At 44.4% G+C, this 22,454-nt stretch overlaps 1 protein-coding gene across 1 annotated transcript; it reads left to right on the top strand.

Annotated features, from left to right (window-relative positions):
• The first annotated feature begins 1,664 nt into the window (after nucleotides 1–1,664).
• Nucleotides 1,665–22,132, top strand: Hcls1 (hematopoietic cell-specific Lyn substrate 1). Its single transcript, XM_005386490.2, has 14 exons — nucleotides 1,665–1,779; nucleotides 4,145–4,228; nucleotides 4,802–4,875; nucleotides 13,311–13,440; nucleotides 14,283–14,393; nucleotides 15,895–15,949; nucleotides 17,569–17,679; nucleotides 18,208–18,263; nucleotides 19,010–19,079; nucleotides 19,673–19,884; nucleotides 20,258–20,362; nucleotides 20,844–21,087; nucleotides 21,244–21,309; nucleotides 21,521–22,132. The coding sequence occupies exons 2-14, from the start codon at nucleotides 4,145–4,147 to the stop codon at nucleotides 21,655–21,657; spliced, it is 1,455 nt and encodes a 484-aa protein (XP_005386547.1). The 5' UTR covers nucleotides 1,665–1,779; the 3' UTR covers nucleotides 21,658–22,132.
• The last annotated feature ends 322 nt before the right edge of the window (nucleotides 22,133–22,454 follow it).

Raw genomic sequence — 22,454 nt, 5'->3', positions numbered from 1 at the left:
AGCTCTTGAGAACATTAGGTGCCTAGGAATGGAGAAAGGGCAGTTTAGCAGCACCTAGCAGGTTAGATCGGCATTAATGTGTTTTTATACTAAGTTGCTGCCTGGAAAAAGTTGTCTCACTCTTACAAGGTACAACAAGTGAGTTCATGAAACCTAGTCTACATGGTTTCAAAGCCCATACCTCACTACCTCATAAGGAACAAACTGGACATTTGCAACAGATGGATGGGGTTTCTTAGAATCATTTCTGATTAATTTTGGTGCTTTCCCTAGAGAACTATGTTACTTTATGGTGTGTCACAATTATCTGGTCTGATAATTCCAGTTTTGACACTGGATTAGAATTTCAACTATATGCTAAAAGATTTTTTTTCCCTTACTATAAATTTGCTTTCCCTTAAAATAGTTTTAGTGCTACCTGGATAAATAGGTAATGAAGTAGGAGAGAAAAAATAAAGCTGCCCCAAGCATAAAATCCGTGGATTTGGAAGCAACCTTAGAAGCTTTCTATTCCTAATGCATAAATGTTATCATCTGTATTGCTGGCCGCTTTTTTCCAGTCCTGCTTGGCCCCCTAGAGGAGGTCATGGCCTCTGATCCAATCAGGACAGATTTCCACAGACAGTCACAGACGCTCCTGCCACCACCAATTCCTGCCCAAGACAACAAGGGATTTTTCTGTTAGACTCCCAAGTTCCTCATATGATGACATATAGGAAAAGTGACAACCTGTGTTGTCATCTGTCACTCAGCCACAAGCTGCCAGAGGAGTCACTGGAGAATTTCAGGTTGCCTTGGTGGGCAGTGAGAGAGGATGTCAAAGCTTACAGTGGGGTTAACATAGAAGCAAGGACAATGCATCAACCAAAACAAGTCACCTGAGTATGTCTGACTCGAAGAGGGCAGGGAGGGCCAGCCAGTCTTGATGAGCAGTTCACCGGATACCATAAAGACCATCCGTCAGATCATAAGCACCTGGGTCTTTTTTGGTCCCAGGAATCCAACTTAGGGCCTTGTCCTTGCCAGGCAGGCGCTGCACCGCCGAACTACATCCCCAGCCCAGCGCCTGGTTCTTTCAGACTTCCCACTTTCGTACAGAGCCAGATCTGCCAGTGAGCTCAGACTCCACGAAGCCTCCTAGCAAGCTGGGAACCTTCCGCCACATCTTGCTTTGGCCCTTGTGACTTACTCCTTCCCATCATTCGACTGATCAGTATTTTTTAAACATCAACTCTATGCAAACCTTACACTTCTAACTGCTGTGGGTAATGTACAAGTGCATTTGTTTTTTTTAAAAAATCTTGCCCCCAAAAGGCAAATGTGCTTTTCCCCCACTAAGCTTTTCTTGCTTACTAGAGCTCATGTCAAATGCTCTGAATTCCTTCAGTATCCCAAATGCAAATGCCCACCTTTTACAACAAATCCTGTCCTACAGCATTTTCTATTGAGTTTTCTGATTCGATGTTTGTTTCTCTGGGCAAGATTACAAACTCTGAGAGTGAAAGCAATATTTTTTTATAACTGCCCCATCACACTCATAACTTAGCACAGGACTAGGACAAAAAATTTAACCCCTTTGACTCAAGTGCCTAAGGCAGAAGGAACTGACTCAAGCTTCAGGAAGTTGCTGTGAGGACAGGGTGGCAGGAAATGACAGAGAACCTGAATACGGAACTGAAGCAGCCGCTCGGTTTCTCGCTGTGAAGTGGCAGCAGCCAGGGAGGCTACCGGGCGTGAACGTGAAGAGCTGAGCGCTTCGAACCAACCTGCACACTAGAGGTGGGTACCTGCGTGGTGGGAGACTCGGGAAACACAGGTAGGGTAGAAGAGGGACCGGCCTGGCGCTTGGCCCTTGGGCAGGGACTAGGTCACTGCTAGTAGGCTTTTAAGTTTTGCTGGCTAGAAGGCCTGGCTGCAGTGGTTGTGGAGAATGCGCATCTGAGGATGGAGACGAGAGAAGGACTCCAGCCCGGAAAGCAGGCTTCAGAAGCCACGGAGGACGCCACTCCAGCAAAGTGTTCCTGGTTTCTGACAACATGCGGTCTACTCAAGGGCTGCTGCTCCTCCCCTTGAGCCGGAAGAGAACCACAGGGATGGAGACAGACCTCCCCTGAGGGTCTAGCCAAGAGGCAAACACACTAGGAAGTACAACAAAGCAGGAAGTGGTCACTAATATGCACTAATGCTGAGAACCAAGTGCCAGTGGGGGTCAAGGGCAGGTGTGATCGCTAAGCTGGGGTTCCATGACTGTAAGATCACAAAATCCAAGTGTACTGGAGAGGACTCCTGTACAGATCAGCTAGGTTGACCAACCCCTTCATTTATTTTCCACTGAGGAAATCAGAAGTAACCGATGATTTTCCAGATTTTTGAAGTTAATGTTTGTGAGTAACCTAGTCTGGTACCCCGCAAAGGAGCACATCCTCTGTGTTGATTGCATTGCCATGGTCCGCAGAGGCCTGGTCACAGAGCTCGGGATGTTGCCAGCTCTCCTGACTCCCAGTCTGTGTGCTTTACTGCTATTGCAGGTCAGCCGTGTGCCTAGCCTGGCACCATGCTTCACTAGATCCCTAGTCACTCTCACTTCTGGATAGCAACCTTGTCTGCTTGACTTCTGGTCAGCGGGGAAAAGAGATGAAGTTATCTCTTTGTCAGAAGCTTTTCTCTTTTTTCAGAAACAGAAGAAGGTAAGAGGTTGATGGGAAAATAAAGCTGAGCAGCGGGAAAGATGAGACCGAGTCCTCATCGCTTCCCTCTCACTCGTGAATATCTCAGACTTCTCCTTTCAGACTTTCTGTGTGAGATCTTTTTGTTGCAGAGCAGCCCTAAAGCCAGGACGTAAGAATCAGGGACTGTAAGAGTGCAGGGTTACAGGCTTGTTTACCTGTCCCCACCCCTCACCCGTGGCTGTTGCTCCAGCAGGAAGGCAGAGCTGCTCCGGGGCTAGGCTGACTGCCCACATTTCTCCACTGTTCCCTCTGGCACCTCTTTAGCCGATCTCCTCTGACTCTCCCTAGGGCTGGATTTCAAGGTATTATTAGTCAACAGTGTGGAGGAGGATGGACTGTCCAAGCAGAAACAGAAACAAGAAACTGGGGCCCCAGATAGAGAGACAGGACTGCCCTAGAACTGGCTATAAAAGGAGCTCCTTCAGGAGACAGCAGAGCAGAGGGAAGACCTCCAGTGCGAGGAGCTATCTGAACAGGGAGGGAAGGGCAGGGAGTTGCCAGCGAGCCCCCGCCTCCCGGGCCAGCAGAGCAAAAGAGCGCTGTCCACTGTAACCTCCTAACTTTAAGATCTTAGGCCCAAGCGGCAAGGCTGGGGGCAACACCAGGGCAGCCGCAGCAGAATAACAGTGTGAGACCCTTTCACATTCTGAGTGTTTCTTTAATGCTTACTTGGTGGATGAAAATCAAATGCCTCCTGATGGTTAAAATAAGGGATATATTTTTGAACCACTTGTTGTTTTTTGAAATATAATTTAACTGCTTTTTAAATTGACTCAGAAATGACTTATTCCCAGAAAATACCGGGTTCCCATTGTTCTGTGTAGGAATTTCAGCTGATTGTCCCAGGTGACTACCCACATCTGCAGTGGCCAGTACCAGAGTGGCTATGGGACAGCACTTGCAGTAAGAGTTGGAAAATTCTCAATATAGTTAGTGGAGTAAGTTGCAGACAGGAAGGAGATGTTTGCTTTGTCAGGAGCGGGACTCGTTTTTATTTCTCTGGCTATGAAAGAAGTCATATGTAGAAATCTGAGTGAAATGGCATTATAATTCTGTGGCTGTCACAGCACCCGTCACTGGTGCTACCACTGCAAGCCATTGCCTGGCTGACCTCTGGACACAAGTGAATAGTCCCAGCAGTTTCAGCATCCAGGTTATCTAGTCTTACCTACGGCTATGAACACGTCTCTCCAGACTCAGGTGGGCCCAGGCCACGTGTGTGTTGCATAAACCCCATCTCCTTCACCTCTGATGCTTTTCTAAAACTTCCATCCACTATGCCTCAAGCTTCTATTTTCTTCTAAGAAAAAAAATGGCAGGAAACATGGGGTTGTTGTGTCATTGACTTCAGCATTCCCTCTTCTCTCCTCTTCATTCTTTTGTGCCCTATTACTGCTGAATTCTGTCACCCTCAGATGTGGAAGTCTGTGGTGGGCCATGATGTATCCGTTTCTGTGGAGACACAGGGTGATGACTGGGACACGGACCCTGACTTTGTGGTAAGTTTGGAAGTAGTTTTGCTTGGACAATGAGGGCATGGGGGGGTAGGTATCTGGGTCCCTCTGTGCCCTCTGAGGGGGCTTAGGAAAGGACCAGCTGGGACTGAGACAGCCCTTGTGAAGGGATGAGTCTGTCGGACAGTTAGCTGTCATGCTGGTACATGCACAATAGCGGGTGTCGAGGGTGGGAGGAGACAGGTGTGGATGAGTCTGGCAGTGTGGTTGACAAGCTATGACAGGCTATCTGAAGTGGAGCAGCAGGTGAATCTAGGTCTGCTCTGGCCTGTGATCTAAGATTTGGTTCCACTTTTGGTTTATGTGTTCCAAAGCGAGCACATGTGATCCAAGATTTGGGCTGCACATGTGTGATCTGAATGGACTGAGATCTTGTAGGAAGAGCAAAGTGTGAAGGAGGCAGAGTAGTAACGGAGGTTTCAGAACTCAGCAGTTTAACTTTTGCATGGGATTAGGGTGCAAAGACTCTGCCCAGTGCAGGGAACATAGAGGCCATGTTTGGCAGTTGTGTGACCCTTTCAGTGGGGTGCATTTCTCGTTGGATGCTGTCTTTTGCAGAATGACATCTCCGAGAAGGAGCAACGGTGGGGAGCCAAGACTATTGAAGGCTCTGGACGCACAGAGCACATCAAGTAGGTGTCGGAGGGGCTAGGGCCAGGGCATTGGAGGAGCACAAAGAAAACAGAGACTGAGGGGAGGACGTGGAAGAAAAACGAGGGGTGGTTCATGTCTGTGTGTTTGGTTTTTTGCTAAAGTTTGTTTCCATGGGCCCCTGTGTGTGTTACTGTGCATTCCCATGTCATAGCCCTCCTCTTCTCTCCCCACTGTATTATCTGCCTTTTATGCCTAACAACTCTGTTGTTTCCCCAAGGGAGTCTACTGTAGTAACGGCCGCTCTCTCTTCAGTCAGTCATGAGAGCAGCAGAGCAAGTGACTCAAATGCTAAGGTTATATCTACCTACCTACGTACCGTCTATCAGTCACGTATCTAGCTGTCATCTGCTGGTCTCTGCACATAAGTACAAACATCTGCTTAGAATGTAGAGTGACCACACAGGCTAAGAAGGATTCAGTAAAATGTCATGGGGAGGAACTCAGAATAAATGCTGTAAAGGGGACAATATCAGCTCTCATACTTGGTCAAAGTGATGTAAAATGCAAATTTGTACTCGGCTACTTTGCAGAAGTTGGAAGACATTATGAAGAAATAAGTCATTTGGTCATAGTTCTGATGATTAAAACTTTATAAGACATGATGTTTAGGGTTTTAAGATTGTAGCCCAATGTTCATTTTATCAGAAACACCCTTTGGTATCAAGGAGAGGAGGAACTCCCTGACTTATGTAGGATTTTCTGTGGGATTGTGTATATGATAGTAGCAAACACAATAAGTAGTATAACAAGAGGAATAAAAAGTAAAGAATCAACAACTACACACAAAGTGGCAAAAAGAGTGCAATCTTAAACTCCATTTTAATCTACACATGCACATACACACACCCACATGCGCGCGCACACACACACTCACTATAACAGCAATATTTTAACTTCCTTTTAAAAAAAAGTATCAGTGGATACCCACATGGCATAAGTAACATACAAACAAAGCTGGGCTTATTTTGTGCAGTTTGAAAATATTCAATACTGTGCATGATTGTTTAATCAGACATAACTGGTTTCAATTAAATATCTATAATAAAAATTATTCTTAAACAAATTCTGGAAGCAGTTGGGGTGACAAAATAAAGGAGTGGAATCTTGTAAGAAGTTGCTTTGATCCTCACTCCTTTAGAGGCTCATAGATTTTTTTAAAGGCCTTTTTCCCTTTTTGAGTAAAGGCCAGTCAGCCCTAGAACCCTGGAAACTGTTAGGGTGAAGATACATGTTGTGCCTTTCTCTCCCACTGGTGTCTCTTGCATGGTAGATAGCAGTAGAACATTTTTAAAAAGATTTTTATGTCCTGCCATGAACACATAGAGGACCTTGTATTTGTGTATCCTATAGATTTAGATTCACTCACAGCCCCTGCTAAGTATGTGAACATAGACACAGAAACTCTGCATCTCAGCTTAGTTATCAGTGGAAATTGGAACAGCTCCCCTACAGATTCAGATTCAAGATTAGGACTCAAAATAAAATATCATATGGCGCTATCTCCTGTAGACTTAGCACTTGACTGTTTGGTGATGTTATTTACATTTCCTGTTCATATAGATTAGTTTATACTTTGCTTCTTAAAAGTTAATATAAACCTGAAAACAGATGATGGGCTTTCTTCTTCCTAACTGGTGTTTTTACATGGATTGCCATGCTGCAGAACTCCACTTGCACATCACTTTGATTGGTGTCCCTAAATTTGCATCAGGTGCTAACCCCGTGTATCTCCTTACAAACCTAACTGGATCTGTAGTCACTGGAAGAAATGTTGAAGATATTTTCACAAAAGCTTACTCACCTGCCATTTACCCAGGCCCAGTCTCTGCTGGTTTCAGACCAGGTCACCTTGGACAAATCTCCCATCCCCTGATCCTTGGTTTCCTATATATCAAAGAGATAGCTAAAGGGCAATTCAGTATTAAATCTCTAATCTCCTGGGTTCCCTCTAGCTACTGTGGACTAAGCCAACCTTCACGGTCAGATGCGAATCAGTAAGGCCCTTGAAGCAAAGAGGGAAGTCAGAGAAGACGGTAAGGTGGTTGCCGAGCTGAGCTGGCTTGAAGCAAGAAAAGGAAGTGACACGTTCTCACTGATCTTGCTACCTTCCCCCACACCGCAGTGTTTCTTTTTAGGTCTGTCAAGAATAAATTTAGTTTAGACTGTGGAGTTGGGAAAAGGATCTGGGGATGTAGGGAAATAAGAAGAAGAGGAAGTGGAACAATAGATACATATCCACCCCTCCCCCACTGTGCACAGAAACGAGGTGCCTGAGTGGCAGGGTGTAGCCCTCTCTGTACCCTCCTCTCTCCACCCTTGCTCGTTCATTTTCTTTGGCGTCCTTCCTTATAAAGATGAAAGACTGAAGCACCTTATTACTCTCTGACAGTACTTATGAAACTCTCTCTGGGAAAGGGCAAGGGTTTGTGTTTGTTTGTTTTCAAACCTGTCACAGATTGATACTTTTGTAAAATAAAGTAAAATTGAATTTCTGGAAAAAAATAAAAGAAATAGACAATATATACATAATTTTTATTTTTATTTGTTTGTTTTGTTTTTCTGGTACCAGGAATCAAACTCACAACCTTGTGCTTGCCAAGCAGGCACTGTGTCACTGAGCTAAATCCCCAGCCCCAATTTTTATTTTTAGATTCAGCAAATGTAAGATCACTATGTCAAATTGCTATAAAATTTTCTAACCACATATTCTCAATTTTTTTTTTCTTATTTCATCGTGGAAAACAGTTGAGGGCTGCGCTTTGAACCACACTGTGTCAGGCTAGGCTTTTCCTGTTTCCTGAAACCTGTCTGGCTTTTAGGTTAGATCTTCACTGAATGATAACCATAGGTACATGACTCAGTGGCCCTGTCTACTTTCTTGTGTCCTGACATTTAATACCAAGTGCAAATGAAGAATATTAAAATAAAATTTTGAAGATCTAGACACTAGTCTCAGCTCTCCTTTATAAGGGATCAAAGCAGTAAAGGGAATTATTTCACTGCTCTGTCCCTATTTCCCTATGTGACTAGAAATAATTGTATCAGCCCTGTTAAGGGGTACTATGGAGAGCCATGTCTCTAACACAGGGCTAATGGCCAATAGTTATATTACATGTCATGCAAAACTAAGTGCTTTTCTAAAACAATCATGTATCATAAATGATGCTATCATCCTGATTTCACAGAAAAGTGAACAGATGGATTCATATTTAACAGTTTGTGCAAGGACACAAATAATACACAATTTAAATTCAACTCGGTCTGACTCCATAGGCTGAATTCTAACCATTATATCACATTGTTTCTCTCTAATAAACACAATATTGTCATGTTCATAATGCTCTTGTTGAAATAGAATATAATTCCTATGAATTGTTGACATTTAGAATGACTTGTAGGTTGGCCTTACAAGGCCTTAAGTGACTTGTAGGTTGGCCTTAACATTCTATAATTATGTTCATAAATATGAACCTGTCTAAGAATGCCTAAAATCCACATTAAAACATTTAATTTCTTTATTTTAAAACATTAAAAATGTTTTAAAATTAATTTATTATTTAATTAATTATTTAAAAACATTTTTATGTTGAAACATTTAATTTTCTTTACTTTCTTATTTTAAAACATTAAAACATTTAATGTTTTCTTTATTTTTTTTGTTTTAAAATCAACCTTAATGAGTATAATAATTATAAGGACATAGTTTGGTGGATTTTTTTGTTTCTTTTTTCTTTTTTTTTTTTTGAAGTAAGGTCTCACTATGTAGTTCAGGCTGGCCTTGAATTGAGCGATCCTTCTGCCTTCAACCTCCCAAGTTCTGAGATTATAGGTGTGCACCACCACACCCAGCCAGTTTAGAAAATTTTGGTTATATATACATATTTGGGAGAAAAAATTATATATATATTTTGGAGGAAAAAAATACACACACGCACACACACACACACAATCAAGATATAGAGTATTTCTGTTGTCATGAAAACTTTCCTTATGCTCTTTGTAGTCAATGCCTCCCCTCTCCCCTCTGCCCAGAGGTAAGCACTGATCTGCTTTTTATCAGTATAGGGTAATTTTATCTGTCTTAGAATGTCATATACAGTGTAAATGAAATAGCAAAGATTTTACTGTTTTGAGTTTGTCTTTCATTCAGCATGTTTTTGAGATCAAGGCATGGTGCATGCATCAGTGTTTTGCTTCTTTTTTACGGTCAGAGTATCCCATTATACGGAAATACCACAGTTTTAGACTTTACCTTGTTGCTGGACATTTGAATCTATTACAAAGATACCATGAGCATTACGGTACAAATCTTTTTGTTGATCTGTACTTTTACTTCTCTTGGGAAATATTTAAGAATAGAATCACTGAATCATATAGCAAATGTATACTTAACTTCTTGAGAAACTGCCAAATTATTTTCTGGGAAGTATTTACCTGTTTTCATTCCCACTTACCAATACATGGAGCTCAGCAGCTCCACATCCTTATCAGTGGTTTTAATTTCAACTACTTTTATGTGTATATGGTGATTTTATTTGTGTTTCTTGTCTGAATAACTTTATCTTGTACCATTCATGTCTTTGACAAATATTTTCTCCCAAATTGTAACTTGCTTTTCATTTCATTAATGGCATTGTAGTAGAGCAGGAGAGTTTAATTCTGAAGAAGTCTAACTTACCAAAATGTGTTAATTGTTAGTGTATCTCAGAAATTCTTATCTACCCCAGAGTTATGAAGATTTTCTTCTACATTCTCTTCTGATTTATATTATTAGCTTTTACATTTAACTCTATGATGAAATGTCAAGTTAACTTTTGTAAGATCAAGACTGAGTTTCATTTTTTCCTCTGTAGGGATCTTTAGTTGTCCAGCACCATTAAAAGTCTATTCTTTTCCCATTGATTTAGCTGGAATCTTTGGCCACATCACTATAAGTGTATTTCTGGACTCCATTCTGTTTCATTGAGCTATATATCTACCCTGGCAGCATGTGGACCTGCAGTGATTATTGTAGCTTTATAAGTCATGAAGTCAAATAGTCCTCCCATTTTATACTTCTTTTTAGAATATAGGTAAAACTTTTCAATACTCCAGTGGGTTATACTCCCACATACATTTTAGAATAAGCTAGTCAGTTCCTGTAAAATGCCTGTTAGGATTTTGACTGGGAATACATAAATGCATAGGTCATCTTGGGGGAGTGTTAGGTTTGGCACTAAATAGGACAAAAAACAGAGACAGATAAAACAAGCCCTTATTGCCTGCATGGGAAGGTTGCGGGAGATTGCAAGGACCCTCAGAGGAGGAGCTGGGGAACGGGTTTTTATTAGATTGGACTAGAAGGGGAGTTAATATGGGCAGGCGATGTGTCCTATCTCGAGGAGACTGGGAGTTATTGGCGCGTGTGAAAAAGGGAGTAGGAAATTTATCTTGGGGTCTGAAGAAAAAGTGTGTGATCTGGCCAGTGCCATTTTTGGGATTCTGGATGTCTATCAGAGAGAATTAAACTCTTAATAATAACACTGATTTTTCTAATTCATGAGTCTAGCTTGTCTCTCCATTTTTTTAGGTTGCCTTTAATTTTTTTCAGAAATGTTTTCCAGTGTTCAGGTGTTGTAATATTTTGTTAAATTTATCCTGAAATATTTCACATGACTGTAACTGATATTTGTTAGTTTTCAACTTCCAAATGTCCATGGCTAGAATGTAGAAATACAGTTCATGTTGATATAATGACTTGGTGTCCTGTGGCTCTGCCTAATGTCCATAATAGTTTTAGTTCCCCCTTTATTGATTCATTTTCCAAATACGTGATCATGTCATCTGTAAAGACCTTGTAGTCAGAGTCCCTCACCTTTATCCTTTTAATTTTGTAATAAAACCCCCAAGGTTTGTTCTTTCTCTTCAGCTTTGAGACTCTGGATTTTGCTTGTTCCCCATAGGCAGCATTGCTTTATTAATCCAACAGATTTGAAAACTTAAAACAGATACCTGAAAGCATAGATATGGCACTTTATACACTGAACTGTAAGTTTTTGCTTTTCTCGCTTCCATCTGATCACTATCTCCATACGCTGGTCACCTTTGTGTCCTCACAGCCTAACAGTGCTGCATGCTCAAAAGCTGTCTTAATTAATATTTATCAAATAAAGGAATGATATTGTAAGATCCATTCAGAATGGATTATATCCTATATCCTGAAGAAGCTGCTAAAAAGCTGGTTTCCTTTGGCTACAACAGTTTCATTTAAAATAATATTATTTCTAGGCACCATGTTCTGCACTTTTTGTCATTTTTAGGTGGCTATTTCTGAATATCATTTTTCTGATCCCTTTTAAAACTTTGTTTCAACTATAGCAACCATTCAGCAATCCCTGAGCTATGGCTGCACACTGTTGGAAATACTTCACAGAATAACTCTGTGGTTTTGTTTTGCCTATAGTTCTATTTTTTAGGCCTGTGAAAAGGGACTACAAGACAGAAAAAAGCATGGAAGGCCTAATACCTTTTAAAATTTTAGATATCTGTACGTTTCCTCAGGAAGGTAGCTTAGGACATGAATATGAATTCATGCATGTTTAGAGAAGGTGTCAGAGCAAGGAAGATGCCTCTACCCTAAATGCTCCTAAATTAAATTGCTGGAAGAAATTTGAATCTAAGACCCCAGGAGTTTTGAAGCTGTCATTGTGCATAAGTCAAGTAGAGATTAAAAAGAATCATGATAGGATGACTGGACTGAGCATCTGTTCTTTTTAAAAGGGTTATCTTGAAGACAAAGAGCTTCATTAAAGTGACCTTGATGAGCGATGAGTGTTGAAGGAGTTACATGTGAAATTCCTTAAATAAAAATATATTTAATTGAAAAAATCACTGAAACCATTCCAAACTTGCAAATTTTTCTCAGTCAAAATCAATGTTCACTCTTTTTTCTTCATCCCTCATCTGAACACTTTGGCTGGACAGCCTCAGGCAGTCATTTGCATGTTCTTGGAAGCAGCAGCTTTTCCAACACAGCCAGTTCTAAAGTGTTGGTTCTGTTGCACTACAGTATAGGATCTCTGCTGTCTCTGCTGCCAGAGGCTTTAGCTGGGACGTGGGAACACGAGGTTCTTCCAGCACTTAGATTAATTTCACCTGGCTCATAGCCAGCTTTCTAAAATTAACTGTGGCTAAAGCTGAGGAGGCATTTAAAAGGCCTTTGATGGGACATTCCAAAAGGCCACCAGATGGGTCTGTTCGTCCACAAAGGAAGATCATTTCTACTGAGATGGCCACTCTACCTGTAACAAAAGGTCCTGTTTGTCCTGAGCTAGTGAGATCCCAGCAAACCTGCATTGCTCATTGCAGAAAGTCAAGTTTCCTATTTGGAGTTCTTTTGCTCAAATGTTTTGAAGAATCCCCAGGGGTCGTTGTATGGGGTTATCCCAAGTGGGTATCCCTGTCACTTCACGCTACCGGTGCTGAGCTGTGGCTTCATATTCTCAGGCCAAACACACCGGCAGAGGTGTCCCTCGCCTCTCTCCCATATTGCAGTCACCTGCGTGGTAAGGAAGGCGGTGAGGATGAAGTAGGGGAGGCCTCCTTCAGTTTTCCTACTCTTTCCCAGCAGCACCCCTAATCAGAGTTATGTGGGCTTTAAATGGCTATAACAGTTAATGATTTGTGAACTTATACTTAGTTTTTGTGATTAGTTCCTCAGAAATTATCGGGCTTGGGGAGGAAGGGGTCAAGATTCTAATTTTTGAATTAAAAAAAACAACAAATATTTAGGCATAAAGAAATTTCTCCAGTGCTGCACTATTATAATCATCACTTTTAATGACTTCTAATATGTGCTAAAAAGGGACATTTCAATTTTCTAAACAATTTTCCAACTACTGGCCATACAGATTTTCTTTTGCTTTCTGCTACTGTATACATATACACTGTTTTAATGAATGATTAAACGTTAGGCTCTGCTATGCGTATTTAAAATTATTTCTCTGGAGTAGACTCCTTAGACTAGAATGAGTGGGCCCAAGCGTATATGAATATTTTTATGCTTCTTGAGATCAATCACCAAAATGATAGAAAAAAAGTCTACTCCGAGAGAAAGCTAACTTCCTAGTTATTACAATATGGGCAGCATTATACTCTAATACCTGAGAACATGAAAAACAGGACTAAAGATCAGAAGGACATGTTAGTGAGCAAAAGAATAGAGTAGAAGAAATACTAATGGCTCCTGGAGAATTTCAATCAGGCTGTAGGATACAGATTGTACTGAGCTGTGCTTCCTCAACCATCACCGGTATACTGTGAGGACTGCGGTTATTGCTACAAATAAGCAAACAGACCTTAAGACGTCTGTTTCTCTGGGAGAGTGGGTGCCCTGGCCTTCCTGTGCCGGGTCTCATCATGTGCTTACTTCCAGCATCCACCAGCTGAGGAGCAAAGTGTCGGAGGAACATGATGTTCTTAAGAAGAAAGAGATGGAATCAGGACCCAAAGCATCCCACGGCTACGGAGGGCGCTTTGGAGTGGAAAGAGACCGAATGGACAAGGTGAGTTGAAAGGGAGAGATATGCTTTAAAAAATGAATAAATGATAAATTGACTCATTTGTCGGTTTGTGGTTTAGAGCTTGTCAAAGGGCAGTATTCATTTGGATTTAAAGTATTATATCTACATGTTGTTTGTATCAATTGTTTTTATCTCAGTGCATAAGAAGTAGATGACAGAAAATAAAGTCAAACCCTCGGAGCAGCTGGCCCTCCACAGCATGAGGCATACTAACTGGGGCAGTGGAGAAGGAGAAAAATGGGATTTAGAGTCATTTGCTGCTTTTTAAAATGTGTCGTGTCTAGTTGCTACTTTGCTTTCTTTTTTTACCATGTGTTTACTGATTGTTTTGCCTATATACATATTACCCATCATATGTTGTAGAAAAGTTCAGAATTCACTTCCAAACTTTGATGGCCATACAAGCAAAGAGCTAGGACAAAAACATAGCTGTTCTAGTGAAAAATTCTCTCCAGTCATGGTATCCATCCATTCAGTCCCCTTGGGTCTCCCTCACACTGCTCATTTCTTCTTGGTGGCCTTGTTTTAGGTCTGGTTTTGTTCAGTCTACCCGGTCTGCTATTTCCTGTGGCTCCGCCCATCCTCTGGGCGTTTCTGAAAGGTGGCTCCCTAATGGTATTAGAGAATGGGCAGGGCTCCAGAAAAAGTCCCCGTGCTCTCCTGTGACCCATTACTTGGCATCACTGCTGGGGCTATAGACTCACCCAGAATGGTGTTTTTCATATGCTAACAATGTCCCATGGTAACATCCCATGCATCTCCTTATCTATTTTTTCCAAGTTCGGCTTTGCTTCTTGCCTCATTCCCTTCTTGCTTTTTCTCAGAGTGCCATGGGCCACGAGTATGTCGCGGAGGTGGAGAAACACTCTTCGCAGACAGATGCTGCAAAAGGCTTTGGGGGCAAATACGGAGTTCAGAGGGACAGAGCTGATAAAGTAAGTGACAACTTTCCTCCCCAGACCTTCCTCCTTCAACCCTGTGGGACTTACCAAGACTCACCCCTGAGAAGATGGAGGCGCATATTTTGGGGTAGAGGATAATGGACGTTGGAGTCAGGCATCATCACAAGGATAGTTCTTGTGCCTTCCCGCAGCAGGTTCCCTCTTTGAACACTGGAGGCAACATGCTGAGCTGAAGGCATTCGTTTAAGTGAGGGCGCAGGCTGGGCATGCAGCTCAGCAAGAGGGCACTTGCCCAGCATGGGGGAGACTCGGCTCCATCTCCAGCCTACAAAATAGAAACAAATAACGGCAAAGGTTTGCAAACTGTTTGACTAAGACCCTCTCAATTCATTGATTCTTTATTATACCTATACACGAAGCGAGAAGACAGAATCTCTGAAGTTCTTCTTCTGGCCTTCTAATTAAAACTTCATAAATAAATGTTATGCCTTCCAGGAAAACAGAGAGGTCAGTTTAAGTACTAGTACCATGGCAGCAAAAAATCAACTAAAGAAATTAGGACTACAAATTTTTAGAAGGTAAAAGTTACTTTTCATACGAGTTAGCATTAATCTCTAAAGTCCAGGTGTTTATAGACTCCTTTGTACAAGCACAGTCTGAAGGAGAAAACAATACAGTACAGTCACAGGATGCTACAAAGGGCAGGAGAATAAGATCAGATTCACTGGGGCTGGGGATTTAGCTCAGCGGCAAAAGTGCCTGCCTGGCAAGTGTAAGGTCGTGAGTTCGGTTCCCGGTACCGGAGAAAAACCAAAAAAAAAAAAAAAAAAAAGATCAGATTCGCTGATGCCCACAGTTCCACAGCTATCAAGTCAGACTGTTTGCATTCATATTTCAGGGTGCAGGCTGATGTCTTTTTCCCTGCAGCTGCATGCTGAGAGGGGACCTCTCCCTCACAGTTGGCTGAGGTTTTTTTTTGTTTTGTTTTGTTTTTTTTTAATTTATCAGCCATGGCTAGTTTGGTGATACAGAAACCATAAAGCTAAGTGCTAGAAGTTCATTGTTTGCACAGGTAGTGGGGGAACCCAAATCAAACCCGGAAAGTTGAAAACTTGCTATAAAGGAAAGGAAAACGCAGAAAATAATTTTAAAGGCGATAGAAGTATGCTACAAACTTAATCATCTAAACAACTGAGTGTCGTGTGAATCAAGAAACAATGCTTCACAGCTTCCAACACGCAAAACACTGGACTTGCTTAGAGACCCGTTGTTACTGAACCAATGAAGATGCCGCTGCACAACTAGGACCGAGGAGGTGGAGTTTCAGTCTAGAAATGTCTGCATCCACAGCCTGTGCTCATGGCTGTGTAGCCCACTGCCCACCACCAGCCATCCAGACTCTGTTTCTACAGAAGCCCCATAGCCACCCCTGAGCCCCTGTACACTACCTCTGGGGCTGAGCTGGGAGGAAGGGTGAGTGGGCAAGAGCGCTGTCTGTCTGACTCTAACGAGTTCTCTGTCCTCTTCTCCGTAGTCAGCAGTGGGCTTTGATTACAAAGGAGAAGTAGAGAAGCACGCGTCTCAGAAAGGCAAGGAATTATGCTTCAGCCTCGCCACCCCCCTGGCCGCTGCCCTGCTCAGACTCCACCTCCCAGTAGCCTCCCTCAGTGCCCCTGGGTTCCACCCCCCACCTCTATTTTATTTACTTTTCCAGTCATGCTTGCTTTCTTCTTTCTCCTTTATTGCTTTCTTGGAGATTGGTCATTTCTTTTAATTCCTTTTTTCCTCTAATGATTAAAAATAAGGCGTGCTACTCCTTTATTCTAGGTTATCCTTAAAGTTTAACATGTATCTCTGATTTAAATATAAAACTAATAGCTAGGCCTGGCGGTACACGCCTGTAATCCCAGCACTTGGGAGGCTGAGACAGGAGGATCATTGTGAATTTGAGACTAGCCTGGGCTACAAAGTGAGCTCAAGGCCAGCCTGAACTGCATACAGAAACCTGTCTCAAAAAGACAAAACAAACAAACAAACAAACAAAAAACCTTACCTTATTTAAGCTCTTATTTTAAACATACTCATTTTACAGTTTATTTTAAATATTATATCACTTGCAGTTCTTGGGCCTTAATTCTGTTTGATTGATCTGCTTTCTTAGTAGTTACTTATTTTCTCAGTTTTGTTTGTGAACTTATTTCAGTGGGGACAGGGATATTTGTTTTAAAGGAGTTTCATATATCTTGATTTTGGGTAAGTGCCTAATATAAATAAATTTGGCTTCTACTCCTGGCCTAGTTCTAGAGTTGTTAATAGTAATGGTCCATTTTTTTTTCCCTTATTGAGTATAACTTCTTAAATGCATATAATCTATTTGGACTTTCTGTTTTTTCTTATGTCAGCTTAGCATGCTGTACTTTTCAGGAAATCTGTCCATTTTACCTATGTTGTTTAATTTATTGGCATAAACTCACTTATATGATTCCTTCATTTTCTACTCAACCTCTTTAAGGTATAGGCCCTGAAGTTTCCAAATCTTACAATTAAATTTCCCCCTATCAAATGCTGAACAAGCTACAAGCCCCTTCACCATTTCCTGGAGGAGTGAATACTCCTCTAGAAAGCTTTTATAGGACTGGGCGGAGTCTCCTTTCTAGCTCCCACTCCCCTGCCTTGCCCACTGTTGTACAGAAATTAGAACCCCAGACTTTAGATCCTAATCCTTATTCATTTGATTTGGAATTTGAAACACTCACATTCCATGTGATGTCACCTCACAATGACTGTCACACATACTCAGCTTGCCTTGCCTCCATCTTTCTGGAGTCTAGATTTTCTTCTTTTTTTTTTTGAGTTTCACTAAGAAAGTATTATGTTTTAGCTGATGTCTCTCTATTTGTATCAAAACAGGGGAGAGGCATTTCATATATATATATATCCGTCCTTGTTTCCTGCCCATCTCTTCCCACACTTTCTATGCTTGTCTCTTCCTTGCACAGCCATGTGGGGAGGGGCATTGCAGTGGTCCTCTCCTGATAGGGTGGAGGCGAGGAAGGAGAGGAAGTGAGGGAGCAGTGTTCAATTAAGCCAGGCCTGTGTCTGAGGCCTGCTCTCTCCCGGGCCCTGTCACTCCACCTCCTGACTTCTCTCTTCTTCAGCACGTTCCTGTGGGCTGAGGGTGGGCTCTCACGACTGCCCCTTTAACTAGATTACTCTCGGGGCTTTGGTGGCCGTTATGGAGTGGAGAAGGATAAAAAGGACAAAGCTGCCCTGGGATATGACTACAAGGGAGAGACGGAGAAACACGAGTCCCAGAAAGGTGAGTGGGGCTGGGAGGAGGGAGGTCACAGAGGAGCCGAGGGCCCTCCTCCCTTCCTTGCTGGAAGCTGAGCAGCGGTCCACAATGGGACAGAGGCGGGCGGGGCAGGCGCAGAGGACAGCGGCCGGAGGACGGCAGGCGGAGGAAGGAGGCTGAAGAGAAGGGCTGCTGAGTGAGGAGTATGTTTTGGTTCAGAGTCTCCCAGGCTCTGCTTCACAGAGGGACACGGGAACTGGCTGGGGGGCTGTCCTTTCTTCTCCTATTTCTTCTTTTACATTTATTCCTCCTTGTCTATCACTTGTCTCCTTTTTATTCTCCTCCCTCCATCTCTCTTCCCCGTTCTTTAATTTCCCCCTCCCATCGTTTCCCCCGCTCTTTCCATCCACGCCTCCATCTTCTCATAATCACTTCCTCCCACCTCTCAGCGCTCCACATTCCGTCCTTCAGTCTTTTCCCACTGCTCTCTCCGCCCACGCATGCCCGGCATTTCAGCCTCCTGTGTGACTCTCAGCACTTTCTTTCCTGCAGATTATGCCAAAGGCTTTGGTGGCCAGTATGGGATCCAGAAGGACCGAGTGGACAAGGTAAAACACCAGAACGTCCATGTCTTGAGAAGCGTTGCCTACGTTTAGGGAGGCACACAGAGGACAGTGAGGGGCGGTGCTGGGGAGGGTGGGGCCGTGTGCTGCATGCCCTGAGCCTGTCCCTTTGGGACACCGACTGCCTTCAACATCGAACGATCGTGAATTCCACAGCCTGAGCTTTAACTGGGGAGAGTTTAGGGCAGCAAGGAGAGGCAGAGAGGAGAGATAAATGCCAGGGAAAGGTGATCTCAGATGTGAAGTTTCGTGGATTGCTTGGCATTGCTTGACACAGTCTTCAGTCTCTTTCTACCCCATGCAATTTTTCTTTATACATTAGCTGCTCCTCCTACATTAGCTGGGGTTCTGTGATGGTCTAGGTATCCTTTCTATATATTTTTTTTTTATTTTTTATGGTATTGGGAATCAAACTCAGGACCTTATGCTTGCCAGGCGGGTGCTTATGCCACTGAGCTATATCCCTGGCCCGACGTTCTAAGCAGCTGGGCTTGGAGACATGAGATTCTAGTTACACTGAGCTTCTAGAAAGGAGGGCTGAGCCTATCACGTGAGAATATCTTTATTCTTCTCTGCTACAAAGCAAAATCGGAGAACCCTGTGCTACTGTTGAGCATTAAATAGTTAAGGGATGTCCCCTGTAGTGGCCCCAACACCCAGTACTGCCTTCTGGGTCACAGCCACTCCTGTTGCTGTTCCACACCATACACCATACCGTTCTCTGCCTGCAGAGCGCTGTTGGCTTCAGTGAGATGGAAGCGCCAACCACAGCTTATAAGAAGACAATGCCCATAGAAGCTGGTGAGTCTTAATGATTCCCTCTCCCAGTGATCGTCAGCTTCCTCTTCCTTGCTTTCTCCTGAGACTATCTTCTACATACCTTCAGCTACTTAGATTAGCTGAGAACGACTTGATCTCCACACTCACATTCCCAGATTTTGTCTCCTAGAAAAGCCAGGTCAGGTGGACAGAGAGATAGAGTAGGGCTGGGAAACAAAGTGCGAGCAAAAACCACAAGGATGAAGGGATGGAAAACTACTTGGGAAAGATCAATGGGGTAGGCACTTGGGGAGGGGCAGAGGGCGGTGGTGGCTGGAAAGCGTACAGATGTGAGGAAGGTGGACAGGAAAGGATGCTGGTTAGGGCACCAAGGCTTGTAATTCAGGAAGGACAAGAGTCTGAGGTCACATGGGCTGGTCAAATGGAAGTCGGAGCTTCAGGGCCAAACCATCCTCCTACGCTCCTCCATCACTACCTCTTTTCCTTCCCCTCCAGGAGTCCTCTCCCCATTTTCTCTCCTCCTAGATATTAACTGATTCTTCTTCCTTCCAACACCCCTCCGCCCTTCACTCCTACTCCAAGACAACCGTAATTCTTCTGGCCTCTGTCTGCAGCTTCCAGTGGTGCCCGTGGGCTGAAGGCAAAATTTGAGTCCATGGCTGAGGAGAAGAGGAAGTTGGAGGAGGAGGAGAAGGCACAGCAGATGGCCAGACAGCAACAGGAGCGAAAGGCCGTGGTGAAGACGAGCCGAGAGGCTCAGCAGCCAGCAGCACCCGTGGAAGAGCCAGTGGTGCCGGCCCCATTGCCCAAGAAAATCTCCTCAGAGGTAAGCACCTGGCCTCCAGCACCAGCACCAGCACCCGGGATCCCTTGCTCAGATCTAAGGGGTTCAAAGGATTGGCAGAAAATAAGGCAAAGGCCTGTCCTCTGGTAAGCAGTCTGCTGTCTTCGTCTTCAGGAAGATTCAGTCTGACTGTAATTGGCCTCATATACCAGACCATCAGAAAAAATAACCAACAGGACTTATATAGTGCAACGGAGGGCAGGTCCCTGGCCTCTGCAGGCTGCAGGAACTGAGGAACGAGCTATCGCTATAGGTTGGAGCCGATCTTGAGGGATGAGTTCATTTGGATGGGCAGAGGACGAGAGGGGTTTCCTGGACAGTGGGTGCTTGCTGGAGAGATGCTTATTCTCCACAGGCCTGGCCTCCAGCACAGAGTCGCCCGCCACCACAGCCTGAGCCCGTGAGAACCAGCAGGGAGCGCCCAATGCCCTCCCTGCCCATGAGGCAGGATCCCCTGGAGGTAAGCAAAGCCCAGAACTTCTCCGCCCGCTACTGCACTCCTCATGTCTTAGGAAGGTGTAGGGTAACCATCCATCCTGGTGTTCCTGGAGCTGTTGTGGTCTTAGCCCTGAAAGTCTTGCATTCTAGAAAACTCTGCCCCATCCTAGACAAACTAGGGCAGCTGATTCTTTCAGCCTCGTGCCAAGGTGCTTTAGCTTTCATGTTTTCCTGGTTTTCCAAGGACTCTGACTTACTTTTCACCCCCCCCACACACACCTTTAAATCCTCCCATCAGCTCCAGGCAGGTGTTTTGAGGCTGGTGTGGGAGAGGTGGGTGGGAATGCAGGTGGGGTGACTGCAGGACTGTGTTTCTGAGAAGCTGTCAGGGGGAGGGCATAATCAGTAGTACTGTAAAGGCGGCGGGGTCCTAGCAGCCCCCACAAAGCTTCCATGAATCCTCCTGCTGAGTGGAAGTCACCTGCTCTACTCTGTCTCTTCAGGACAACGAGGAGCCCCCAGCTCTGCCCCCTAGGACTCCAGAAGGCTTCCAAGTGGTGGAAGAGCCAGTGTATGAAGCAGAGCCTGAGCCTGAGCCTGAGCCTGAGCCTGAGCCTGAGCCTGAGCCTGAGCCTGAAAATGACTATGAGGATGTTGAGGATATAGGCAAGCATGATGAGGAGGCAGAGGGGGACTACGAAGATGTACTGGAGCCGGAGGATTCTTCTTTTCCCTCCACCCAGGCTGGTGAGTGGTGCTGGTGGTAATGGGAGAGAAGTGTCTCCTGGATCTGGTCCATCTAGGAGAGCAGAGAAGAGGAGCAATTTCCACGTTTCCCAGCAGGATCTGTGTGTTTGCCTTCTCCACATTGGTGAAACCGTGTTTGTATTTCCCACCCTGCAGGGTCGTCAGGCAGCCGGGGTGGGGCTGTGGGGATCTCAGCTGTAGCCCTGTATGATTACCAAGGAGGTAAGCTTGGAGGGGCCAAGGAGCCCGGTGCCCGGAGGCTCTGATATAAGGGAGAGGGGTGGATCCTGTGAGTCGGGGAAGGGCCTGGCTCAGCATGAAGGGGAAGGCCAGGCCCACTTCCTTGCCTTAGAGTGAGGCTTAGAGTGGGCATGGGGAGACATGGAGCGATTCCCAGCTAACCATCCTGATATTCTTTCCACTTCCTCCCCAGAGGGAAGCGATGAGCTTTCCTTTGATCCAGATGACATCATCACTGACATCGAGATGGTGGACGAGGGCTGGTGGCGGGGACGATGTCGTGGTCACTTTGGACTCTTCCCTGCAAATTATGTCAAGCTTCTCCAGTAACTGGCCCTCACTGTCTACTACAACTGTGGCTTCCCATGTCCAAAGTGGCTGTGCCTCCACCCCAACCGCATTCCCGCTGTGAGTCTGACAGGTGCCGTGGATTACCTGCTGTTCTGGACAGACTTCCCCCTCCTGCTTCAGTAAGGGCTTCTGCTGGAGAAGGCATGAAGAAAGGAGGTCTCCTTCCCCTCAGGGTCCTACCATGCATGAGCTAGAGGACGTTTACCTTATGGTCCTGGCTCCTTCCCCAGGAATGTCCGCACTAACATCCCAACTCTGGTTTCCTCCCTTGTGAGCACGGGGCTCCCCTGTCTGCTCACCAAGAAGGTGAGTCTAGACTGTCTGGCTTGCCTTCCCTCTGCTTGGGCTTTAGCCCGCTTCTCTTCCCTACAGGTGTATCTCTGAACCTTTCTTCTGTTCAGCCCTAATGTTGGAAATAAAGTATTAAATAAAGGTGGACTATTGCTCACCACTATGCAGACATAAGCAGTGCTTTTTGTGCAGCCTTCGAAGACCCTGCCCCTTGTGGCTTCAATTCCCCATTGCTCTTCCAGGCACGTCCAGAAGACACCTTTGAACCACTGCCCATCCCCTTGCCTGCCCCCTGGCACCCTGAAAGTCAGGGGAGAGGCCTTTCCTTTGGCTGAACTTTCAAACCAGTCCAAAACAGATCAGCCTGTGGCATGGCACTCAGGTGTGACAACAGGGGGCCAGGTGGTGTCCACATCAAAGCCATTCAACTTCTACGGGCTGTAGCAGCTGTGTGAGGCGGGTCACCTGCCTAGGGTTAGTGGCTG

Source organism: Chinchilla lanigera, unplaced genomic scaffold (genome assembly GCF_000276665.1).
Source record: "Chinchilla lanigera isolate Chin_1 unplaced genomic scaffold, ChiLan1.0 scaffold00026, whole genome shotgun sequence".
Classification (NCBI taxonomy): Eukaryota; Metazoa; Chordata; class Mammalia; order Rodentia; family Chinchillidae; genus Chinchilla; species Chinchilla lanigera.
Note: the sequence above shows the minus strand (reverse complement) of the source record. Positions and strands in the feature narration are given on the sequence as shown.

What these genes read in the sequence shown, in the direction of transcription:
- Hcls1 (XM_005386490.2), top strand. Translation starts at nt 4,145, where the DNA reads ATGTGGAAGTCTGTGGTGGGCCATGATGTATCCGTTTCTGTGGAGACA. An exon ending in ACACGGACCCTGACTTTGTG is followed by an intron (nt 4,229 to 4,801) that starts GTAAGTTTGGAA and finishes TGTCTTTTGCAG; the next exon opens with AATGACATCTCCGAGAAGGA. An exon ending in CCTGTATGATTACCAAGGAG is followed by an intron (nt 21,310 to 21,520) that starts GTAAGCTTGGAG and finishes CTTCCTCCCCAG; the next exon opens with AGGGAAGCGATGAGCTTTCC.